General features: G+C 36.1%; 1 protein-coding gene across 1 annotated transcript; it reads left to right on the top strand.

Annotated features, from left to right (window-relative positions):
- The first annotated feature begins 332 nt into the window (after positions 1-332).
- Positions 333-11,150, top strand: LOC109369872 (dedicator of cytokinesis protein 3-like). Its single transcript, XM_031555485.1, has 4 exons — positions 333-494; positions 7,274-7,358; positions 9,768-9,809; positions 10,852-11,150. The coding sequence occupies exons 1-4, from the start codon at positions 334-336 to the stop codon at positions 11,008-11,010; spliced, it is 447 nt and encodes a 148-aa protein (XP_031411345.1). The 5' UTR covers position 333; the 3' UTR covers positions 11,011-11,150.
- The last annotated feature ends 502 nt before the right edge of the window (positions 11,151-11,652 follow it).

An 11,652-nucleotide genomic window follows, 5' to 3' on the forward strand; every position in this document is an offset into this window, starting at 1 on the left:
AATTTAAATAGCATCAGTAACACTGCTTTTTGATATAAGTATTTTAAAGCTTGTGCAAATTGGATTAATATTCCTCTGGGGTAATTAAATGTAAATTTGGAAACTTATTAATCTCTCTCTTTCTGTTTCCTCTGTCTTGGTCTGTCTTCTCTCCACTCTCCTGCTCTTTCTCTTTCCAAACTCTCTCCTATCTTTTTTTCTCTTCCCTGCCCTTTTCTTCTCTCTCCACCCTTTTCTTTGTTTCCCTTCTTTTTTTCCCCTTTCCAAACTTACTCTCTTTTTTCTTTCACTTTTTTTTCTTTCTCCTTCTCTTCCCCTTCCCCTCCCAAAAATATGCCTTTACAGAAACATAAGGTAGATCTTTTCTACAAACTGCGCCATGTGATGAATGAACTCATTGACCTGCGCAGACAGCTGCTGTCAGGTCACTTGACGCAGGATCAGGTGCGAGAGGTCAAGAGGCACCTCACAGTGAGGCTGGACTGGGGCAATGAGTAAGTACAGGTACCAGCTGGGTACTGTTTGTTTTAATTATTTTTACGTAGCTTTAATTAAGAACAAAAAAAATAAGCAAAACTTTTCTTTCCAATAGTATTTATAAACAGAACACTCGCTTATTTGGAAGTCATATACAACTTCTTTTTTTACTGCATAAATCTGCTGCTGCTACTAACAGATGAGCCATTTGCTTAGTACCTGTAGGTCTTTTCTAAGACTATATCCACTTCTAAGTGGTTTAAGTCAATTTACTTTATTTGTATCTCTATAGCGAGTATTATGCCTGGGAATGTGTGTTCATAGATACTAAACCCCAATTTTTTCCATTGAGTAAGTATTTCAGTGATTGACGTGATAACTACAGAATCTCACTGGTAACAGTTACACTGGAACTGAGACTGTGATATGAAGATTTGTAATATCATCCATGTACTTGCTGATGAAACTTGTTTGAGCTTTAGATTCGTTGGTGAATTCCACTGTGACTTGGTGGATATTTTTTTAAAAGCTATTGAACACTGCAATTCAGATAGAAGGTGAAATGGTTTTAAGGTACAGTTGCACAAAAACTAGCCCTTCAGCAGAGCTGGCTTTCTTTTGAGGTACAGTCTATCAGACAGGTAAGTTTTGCTTGACATTCATTTGACCTTTTCAAAGTGAATACCACACTCCTCAAGCATGTAGCAACTGCTTTTCATCTAGGGTAGGATTAGTGCTAATTAAAATATGAGCAATGAGGGGTGGACAGGGAGGAATGAATTAGCTGAAGTCTAACTAAGGAAAAAAGCGAAATGTTTTTCATGAACGTATCTTTTTCTGTGACTCCTTAGTCACATACTCCCTCTGAAAGATACACACTCTGAGGACGGTTTTGCTAGCCCCCACACTACATTTCACTTCTAATGAAAAAAAGATCTGAAGGGCTTAACAAAGTAGGTGTCATCGAGTCATTGGTCTGCAATTCAGACCTACAGATATTTTTCATTCTCATTCCTGCTGCATTAAATGAGAACAAAGAAACTGTGTTTGAATATTGTCTGGACATTTTTTCCTCAAAGTGTGTATGGATGAAGTTAGCAACTGGAAGTAGCAAAAATGTTGTAAGAAGAAAATATGAGGAGAGTAGACAGGCTGCTAAGCTATAGCCTTTAGAAAGCTTTTATTTGAAATGCACTAAATGTAAAATCATGAAATACGAGGTACATTAAAACCGTAAAGGCAAATCCAATGCCTGACAACTGTGGGAAAGCATCATGTAAATCAGTAGATAAAAACATGTTTGTGATTAAATTCATTTCACATGTAAGAAGAAGAATGTAATGTGTAATATTATAAGATATTGTAATCTTAATTAATTAATTGTAATTAATAAGATACTGTCCTCTCTAACGAAAAATGTAGATAGTGTCAGAGATGCATGCTGAAACAGAAGAATGTATCAATAAAGAAACTGGGTGAAGATCTGTGTGACTGAAAAGATATTTAATTACGTCCATATGCAATGAGATATTTAAATATAAATGGAATTGTAGAAGGTCATCAGGGTTTTCTTATATCTCCCCTTTGAATTTTATTATGAAACTCATGACCTAGTGTCTTAATTTGTTACAAACATTGTTTTTTATATGCATGTTCACATAGTGCTGTTTTTCAAACAATGACAGAAGACTTCTGTAGTATTTGAGATATGCAAATAATCAAAAAATGCCATTACAAACATGTTAGCATTAACTGAGAAACTTAAATACAATAATTTGAGCAGGTCTGTAATTGTTCATAGTAGTATGATTTAATAAGAGACATTCCATGACCAAGTAACTTTCAGAAATTTTACACTAGTATGTAGCACGTTATTCAGCCTAAAGCTGCCTTTATCCTGACCTTGTTTATTAATGCATTGCATTAATTGGGAGGAAGTGGTGCACACCTGAAATTCCCATTTTCAGTCACCGTGAGTTAGGATTGATTTGTCTGGTTTTTGAACTGGACTTGTTTCTATTCAAGTAATGTGGCAGCAGTTCTGATGGTCATCCCTTGTGGTGCTGTGGGAGTTGGCAGAAATCAAGAAATGTCCTCCCTGGATGAGTGACTAGATGGTTTTTTTGTGTGTGTGCGAAAAACTTATTTGGGCTATATTAATTTGGGCTGATTTTGGAAGTATTGCAGTGAACTTTTGCTTATTTCTGTATACTTAACGTAAAATACTAAGGAAGCTTACTTGGTAGTTCGGTCTCTTAAAAATGAAGGAATATAATTAACTCAAAAATAGGTTGCTAGCCTTCTGTATTGTTGCTCATCATTCTTATAATGCAGTACTGATTTCTACCTACTGTGGTGACTTAATCTTCTGTTACTGATGCATTCATTCTCCCCACTACAAAACTGTGATGCATCTTTTTTCATGCTTTTTCCTCTTCCAGTTATCCTCAGTTAGGTTCTTTTTATATGCATGCAGTGATATTACTGATATTACTACGGTATAGCTTTTTTTTTACTTCCCAAATAATCAAAAGAGCACTTTCTGATCAGCGTCCTAGTGCTTCTAGAATGAGATCTGAAGCATCCTTCTGTGTATCTTTGCTCAGGTGAAATCTCAAATAGTACGATTTGCCCGCATCTGTTATTAGCTTTTGTACAGAATATTAAAAAGACTGTTGTTTTTAAAATACTTCACTCTGATAGGATTTATTTGGGCACTGATCAATTGAAGTCTGAAATGCAATTAGGAATGCTCAATGGCCTGTAATCAATAGGGAAAAAATAAAATTGAAGGAAACTTGTATGTCAAAAAAGTATATAAAAGCTGACCTCTACGATTCAATTCGTTGTCCTATTTTAAATCATGTTATAGAGATGATATCTGCAGTTCACTGTCTAATTTTAAATTACATTACAAATAAAATAGAAACGTTTTTGATACATTCAGTTGTTTGTGTTTTGTTCATTTTAAGCTAAAAATGGGTAAGATTTCCAACTTTTACTCATGCATAGGATGATAAATCAAAATGGAACTTTCTAAGAAAAGTCATTGTCATTTTGCACTTTTTTGCACCAAAAGCAGAGGAAGGAATCTGCCTTGCAGACTTAATTTGAAAGAGGATGCTCTGCTTCTGCTCCAGAATTAATTGCTGTAGTATGAAGCAATTCACCATAGTGAAAAGCTTTAAGAAGGGTTCAGAACGAATAGTTGCCATTTCTGTCTGAATATCCAATATTTCTCTCTCCTCCTGAATGTCCTGGTAATAACGTGATGATTGAGAAGGGATTCAGACTGTGAGGAACTCTCCTGGATATCATCTTTGAGGAAAACCTCCGTATCTCACTCTGTATTCTGATGCTTCCATGCTCAGATGTATTTGCTGCTATTTCCTTCTATCAATTTCTTGCTAGCATTACTTACTTTCTACTACTACTCATCTTCATTTTAAGAAATATTTTCCTGTGTAACATTACATCAGTGTTTTACTAATTTCTTTACAGACTGGAGCCCTTGTAGTTTATTTTTTTTATTTCCGTTGGTTTTATTTCAGATCTGTGTGTGATGTCTGTAAACAGCTTTCAGAGTCATTTCTTTTCCCTTCACCACCTTCGTTTTAAGCGTACTTTCATTAGAGGAATATGAGTGGTATTAAGTGAGGCTTTTAACATAGAGAAGGAATACGATGAAAATGCCTGGCTGCAAAGTTAGAGGGGGGTCAGGGTAAAAGACCTGGTTTTGGAGCTATAGGAGATGTTCTCCCAGTCTGTTCTTCAAGACTCCATGTGCCTCCAAACACATCTTTTAGTCAAATGACAGTATTTCTGCAAGGTTCTTCAAGAAAGAATTGCTGCAACTAGTGTGTTTATTAATTCAAAATAGGCTGGCATTCATATTATACATTTATGAACGTATCCTAATTTAAGACCATTTGATGAAATAAAATCAAACTTAAACCAAGTTGATTTTCTCCAGAAGGCCAACCAAGTGAATTGTAGTGAATTGTATGTGCATCCCTGTCAGTCTCACAAATGCTGACATTGATTGTCAGTTTGTCTTGGTGTTATTGGAGAGAAAAGCACAGAAATTCATTCCCCAGCCAAAGAAGATAAAATTAAGTCTTAAGTTCTAAGGACTGCTCTATGGAAGAGAGGGAATTTCTCCATGTCAGTGGAACTGGCCTCAGGCATGTGGTACCAAGAGATAACTGCCGGGCTGGGAGTCTTTGTAGGGGCACTCGGGAAACATTTTTGAAAGTCACTAGAGTCTGCAGGCACAGTAAAAACCACAATAAAATGCTGTAAGTGTAAGTGCTTGTAAAAGAAAGTGCTGCAGAAAGAAGAACTGTCAGAGAGACAGACCAGCACGCTACCTCATTTTTATGCATGATATGTTTTGCTGAAATACTGCTTGACAGCTGGTGCTCTTATATCCCCACAGTATTCTATAATACTGAGTGAAAGTGGGCCACTAACCGTCATTGTCATTTTAAACGTGATGTTGTCATCTTTTGTTGGGAGAAAAAAAAAAAGATTAAATGCATAAACCTGGACTTGAATGCACAGAATATGAGTTCTAAAGGAAAAGGAACCTTTATCTTTTGGGAACAAATGTTGCACAGGATTAATGTAATTTTAGAGAATGGGAATCTTCTGGGCTAGAGATCCACTGTGCTAAGGGATTTAACTAAAAATGGGGTATCAGGTAAGTTTCACAGGGATGCTATGCAGCTGTGTTGAACATTATCAAGTAGAAATTAACTTTGTCGCATGAGTAATGAGTTCAAACAGTTTGTCTTTAGTGCTCTAAAGAGTTGAAATTTTGGCACTAGGACAATATCAGGCTCTGATTAGATTTGGCAGTTTTATTCTGTAAACTTTTGATAGTTCTTTGTATCGTTGTACATAAGAACTGTAAGGCAGGATTCTGTGATGTTGATCACATTATTAGAAAATCATTTGTTATTATCCGTATATTCAGGAGAAAGCCCTTCATGCACACTGTGTGTGTGTGTGTGTTTGCACACACGTGTGATGGCCTCTTTAGGGGAGGGGTTACCTATGCAGTTTTAGGAAGATTCCTGTAAATTAACAGGATGAACACATTAACTTTCACTTGAAACGCTTTGAAATTCACTCTATGCTTATTACTGTTTTTACCTGCTGCCATTTTTTCTGCGCTATTTTTTGACTTTGTGTTATAAGTAGGCTCCAGTGGTAGCTGCAATTGAGGATTACTTGATGCATTCTCAATCTTTTTTGTTTGGTAATTAAATATAGTAATTTTCATCCTTACAGCAGCAATTTTCAGATACCGTCTAGGTTTAATGAAAACTGTGAGAAGTGCATAACTACCATTCTCACATATTAACCCCAGAGTATAGCAACTATTTTTTGGCATGAAAATTGTGTTGAAGAAAAAAGTGGTTCCTTTTCCCCCCCACTGAAAATGTAATTGTTTTGGCAAAGAACGCAGAAGTTCTCATTTATCTGTACACTATTTTCATGCTAATCCCAATACTGCCAAGCAGTTGTTTGCCAGTGAGTGTGGGCTGAGCTGTGCTCTTGAGAGGAGATGGGATGAGCTTAGGATAACATTAAGTAAGAAAAGCCCGATTAAGCAGAGTTTAAATCAATTAATTTTAAAAATAGGGAGTTGGGAAACTTAAGGGAAATTATTAAGAACTACAGTGGCCAGTGAAGGCAACTAGTCTTCTTACTTGCAGATGTTTTAAGTTAATTGCTCAGGAAGAGATGCTGGATTGCCTGGGGGCTTCTGTTTATCACACCATACAAAACTACTCTGTGGTACCTGAGAGAGGTTTTTTCAAACAAAAAATCATATTTGCCATCCTGAAAAATGCTGTGCAGAATGCTTCTCTTATTACAAAACTAAATAGGTTTTTGCTTTTGTTGTCTAGTTGGTGGCAGGACTGAAAGGATGTTCCGTGAGGACACCTCTGCAGACTTTTTTGTTCTTTTGAGACTAGGGAGAATTTCAATATAAAACATGTGCAAGTGGAATATTAAAGTTAGGTGAGATGGAAGCAGGGAAATGGTTCATTTATGTGTTTCTTGAATTTTACTCCTAATGTGCATAATTGCTTCGTACTATAGTTCTGTGAATGCCTTATGCCTCAGAAGCTGAGCGAGTGTAGAGCAAAAAAATAATCTGCTGTAGCCATCATTTTTAGACTGGTAAACTTCTATTTTTTTTAATAGTTTGGTTTTGATTTGAGCTAAAATTCTGTTTTAATTTAGGTTAAAATTCCTGTTAATATTTTTGTAGATACGTTTTTTTAGGAAAAGTATGCTTATACAGCAATAAAGTTGGGAGTTCAGTTACGTGAGCACCAGGGAGGTCCATTCAAAGCAGTTTCCCAAAGCAAACATCAGGGTTACTGATGGGAAAGTTTTACATTAAGCAGTGAAGAACCCGACCTGAATACTGCACTATTTATACTAAACTTATTTGCCTATTGATTGTACTAAACTTATTTGCCTGTATTACTGTGTAGGAAATGACCATACTGCACCAGCATACTGAAAATCTTCAACTAACATTCATTACTAGAGCTTCTCTGAAATCAGTGAACAAAACATAACAAGCTCGGAGCACTTTTTGGCTTGATATTTAGATTTAAATTTATTTTAAAAGATGGTTTGTTTAATGGTTAACTATTGCAAAAAGATTCAAATACAATTTCCTAATTCCTTTCTCCTTGTCCTTGTGTATATGTGGCTGATAATTGTAGACACAATGTACTATGGTTACCCTTTTCTTCTTTTTCTTCTGCAGACATTTGGGCCTAGATTTAGTTCCTCGAAAGGACTTTGAAGTTGTGGATTCCGATCAGATCAGTGTGTCAGATCTTTATAAAATGGTGAGAAATCTGTGGGACATGCCTCTGAGCTTTCATACTGGGAGGGAAAGAAGGGGAAAATAAGTATCTTTCTTTATGAATTTTCTTGACTGAAATAATACAGTAACCTTTTTGTTTTTTGATGCAATTTAACAGCTGCCTTTGGCAATTACACTGTTGAATTCTGTCTGGTGGAAAATGCAAAGTCTTGGAAGCTCCGTGGTTAAATTGTGGTGGTATCTTGCTGAGATCTGTTCATCTGAAAGTGCTGTGAACCAGACAGATGACCCTGCAAGCTTTATTGACTTAGGAAATACTAACAGACTGCTTTGGGGTTACTACATCATTACTTCAAACAATGGTTATCAACTTTCTAGGAGAAATAGGAATGTTCCTCACTGTAAGATCTAGTGTTGTTTGTCCTTACTTCCATTAATTAGAACATCTCAAACCTGGAGTTGATCAGCAGTTGTGTGAGTCCAGAAAGCCCATGAGAGCCATTGTTCGATTCTTTCTGGAGAGTCTGCAGATAGGGATAAAAATTGAAGTGAAAAATCTGCTCCTAGGACGTGTATGGATAATAAGCATACTTGCTCCCTTTCAAAGATTTTTAAGCACACAGACAGGAAGGAGAGAGACTACTGAATAACTTTCTTTAAGCAAAACTAATTCTTGAACATTAAAGCTATCTCTGTGACATGGCAATGTCCCTTAGAAACGTATGTGGTGTCCTTTAATAGGAATGTTCTTTTGGATTAATTATATGATATAACAATGCATTTCATGTAAAGAAATTAAATTCTTCTACATAAAAAAGGACAGAATATGCTGATCTACAGTACTGATTTTTAAGTTTGTTCCTGATTTGCCATAGACTGGGGAGACTTTGCTGCACTTATTGGAGAGTTTTCCTTCACGCAGAGTTTTCGGCTCAGATCTGTGCTGCTATTTAGGACATGACCATTAGTCAGTTCACATTTCACCATGGCTTTAGATTGTAGATTCAGGAAGACAGCACTGTCTAATCACATCTACTAAGTGGACAGAAGGTAATTTCAGGAACCAAAACAGCTGAACACATTTTATTTGCTTAAGTTTAGTTTTGTAGCAACTGAAGATTTTTAAAATTGCTTTTTATTGTATTATTTTTTCCTCATGGAGAGAATCCTCTGTACTCATGGTAGAATACTTAACAGATTATCAAATCAGCCGTGAGGTTTAACACTGCAAAATAATCTTGTGAGAATAGTTGTGAGAGCCCAATTACTTTTGCATTTTCACAGAATTGTAGAGCATTAAATGTACGAGAGGCAACAGTCTCGTATTAGCAGGAAAATGGATGAAGTAACTCTGGGCTTTCCCATCTGTGGCAAGAAATTGAGGCATCTTGCACAAAGTTATTATTTCCCTTGGTAAAATTTTCATTTAAAAATGTTGTGCATTTGATTTGTTTGGGGAAAGTGTTGCTGAATACGGAATATCTTTTACTTTCATCTCTCTTGAAGCTGTGAGGTTACCATATCCCGCTGGTCCTGCTAGAGTGTATTTGTTCAGAATAAGATACTGGGTATGAAGTAGAAGGGTAGAGATGGGGGAGAATGAAGAGAAGATGTGTTAATGTTTCAGTGTAAAGTACTAATGGTAGGATGAGTGTGGAACAGCCGTGGCAGAATCATTAATTATATGGTTTTTAAAGCTCTCTGAAACCTTTTCAATTTAGATTAGTATTTAAATCTCCATTTGGAGATTAAATGGGTTCAGTGAGACTTGCAGTCCATTTTCTGATTATAGCATTTCCTTTTAGTATGAAGGGCTTTAAATACAGGATCATCCTCTGAGTTCTGCTGCACAGATATAACTCTGCATGGATGCTTTTGTGCAGGTGTTGGACAGCTAAAATTGTAGAAGAGTTCTTACCTGTTTTTCAGGGTCTCATTTTCTGATCTGAGCAAAAAGTTTTAAAATATATGTATAAAATCCACCCTTCTTTGTAGAAGTCAGTATTTATTCCTTTTTCATTTTATTTTATTTATTTATTAACAAATGCAACTTCTCGTGGACTAGCATACTGATAAATTAGTATAAAGTGAGGTATTCACTCATTTAAAAGGAAATGCAGGTTACACAGTACAGGGTGATGGACTTCTCGAGAAGTAGTTCTGCAGCCGTGGAAATTCTGTCTAACTTGTGATGGCCATTTATGTTCATCCTTTAGATACATACAACATGTAAGTTTGATTAGTTAGTGTAACAAATGACTTAGTTGGGAAAAGCTTTTAAGGCAAGCTAGTGATCTTGTGAGTCCTGATGTTTGGTAACAGTCTTAAGCAATTGTAATTACAAAATACTCTTTTAAAGCAGCACAAATGTAGTTTCAGTATTTTCTCGCGTTCAGAGTGGTTTCAGTTTTGCTATTCTGTTTCTCCACAGCATTTGTCAAGTAGACACAGCGTCCAGCAGAGCACATCACAGGTAAACATCATCTACGTAACAATTTTTGCTGTTTCTGTCTTTGATAACTTATCTGCATATATGTGTTTGATGGAGATCATTGGGTACCCAAGTTCCTCAAAATAGCCTCAAAAGTAATTTAGCTTCTTCTACAGGTCCTTCAGCATCTGCTTAGGCTCTTTTCCTCAGCTCTCTGTTTTTCTTAAGAGAACAAGTTCTCTAGTGAGATCAAAAGCCTCAGTCTGACCATGAGAGTTTTCTTTCTACCTGCTAACACATAACCTCAGAGGTTTTTATTTTACATACCCTTTCTGTAGTAAAGTAATCCTTTCTTGGTCATGAAATCTGGAGCTAATCTTTCCTAGAGAGCTGTGCTTGCACAGATGCAAATCTTGAAATGATGAGGATTTAGTTGGATTTAATTCAGAATCCAGAACAAAAATTGTTTGAAGCTGCATTTTGAAAGCTACTAAAAATCTGAGTTGACACTATGAAAATGTAAAGACTGACTTTGTTACTGTCTGCATATTCAGAGGAGACTGAGCCTAGTGTGCTTAGGTCTGACATGTATCATGTTTGTTAACATTAGGCTACAACAGAAATAAAGTGCTATGAAAACAAAAGAAAAATTGTTTGTAATTATATTCTTCTTTTTCTTCACTACATTTTTTGCTGTTGTAAATAGGTCTTGGTATACTAAATCAAAAATAGAAACCTTTCTGCTGTTTCACTTTATAGATGTTACCAACCACCATTGGGATTTCTTTCTTATGTCTGCAGGGCAGTTAGCTTCTAAAGTCTGGTTCTAAATGATCTCCATAAATGACTTGCAGGTGCTAAAAAAAACCAACCCAACAATTTAAATGTTACTCTTAAATACTTGAATAGAAGTTCATCCAATGTAAAAAAATAGGATAAAAAACTTTGTGATCTGTCTTGAAGATGGGGTATATTTGAGATTAAGCTTTATTTGATGGAGAAAAGAGAGCGAAGTTTCAGTTCAAATTATCAAGTCAATCATATGTCCTTTATTTGTGACAAATGGCTTCCATTGTTTAATCAGGTGGATACAATTCGTCAGCGTCACGGAGATGCTTGCCGTATGCCAGTGCCTCATCACTTCTTCCTCAGTCTGAAGAGTTTCACCTACAATACAATTGGAGAAGACACTGATGTCTTTTTTTCTTTATATGATGTTCGAGAAGGCAAACAGATCAGGTAGGACTTAATACATAACTAAAATACTCTCAGAAAAACATGTGAGGAAAGCGTGTGTTATTGGAGGAAAGCGTATGAACTGCCATTGTGACACAACTGAAAGAACACTGATAGATTATGAATTGATGGTCCTATAAGGCATCCAGGAACTCAGTAGCGCTAAACATAATTTATGAAATTTGATTCTTGTAAATAAGCAAAGTATTACAGGTGCAGAACGGTTGAATTGTGTTTAGGTTCTCACCTGGTCTCTGTGCGTTACAGAAGGTCTTGATGTTTTAGTAGCTGCTTTCTTAGGGCTGTTAAGAGCTATCAGTAACTGCAGTGTCAGGTGGTATGACTCCAGAAGGGGACTGTTATATGATTTGGTGCTGAGTTGGGCTCTCAAGCTTTCATTCACTCCTTGCTTTACAAGCATGTTACAATAGAGCTTCTTTTCATCACTCCTTTACTAGCAATATTAACTGGCATATTTCTGTCCATCCTTGTGTTTAGACTGGGTAACTGCTGCTCAGTATGTTGAGGTAGCCAATACTGATGTCAGCAAATATGAAATGTTCTGCATTTTTCTGTCAAAAACGTGTGTTTTGAAAATATCAGACTGTATAGAATAGTATTGCAATACTGCATGCCTTGGAAATGAAGT

The sequence above is a fragment of the Meleagris gallopavo genome, chromosome 14 (assembly GCF_000146605.3).
Source record: "Meleagris gallopavo isolate NT-WF06-2002-E0010 breed Aviagen turkey brand Nicholas breeding stock chromosome 14, Turkey_5.1, whole genome shotgun sequence".
Taxonomy (NCBI): Eukaryota; Metazoa; Chordata; class Aves; order Galliformes; family Phasianidae; genus Meleagris; species Meleagris gallopavo.

Bases quoted from the DNA above. Each gene is read 5' to 3' on its own strand.
- LOC109369872 (XM_031555485.1), top strand. From the start codon at position 334: ATGCCTTTACAGAAACATAAGGTAGATCTTTTCTACAAACTGCGCCAT. The intron at 495-7,273 runs GTAAGTACAGGT...TTTCTTCTGCAG, and splicing joins AGGCTGGACTGGGGCAATGA to ACATTTGGGCCTAGATTTAG. The intron at 7,359-9,767 runs GTGAGAAATCTG...GTTTCTCCACAG, and splicing joins TGTCAGATCTTTATAAAATG to CATTTGTCAAGTAGACACAG.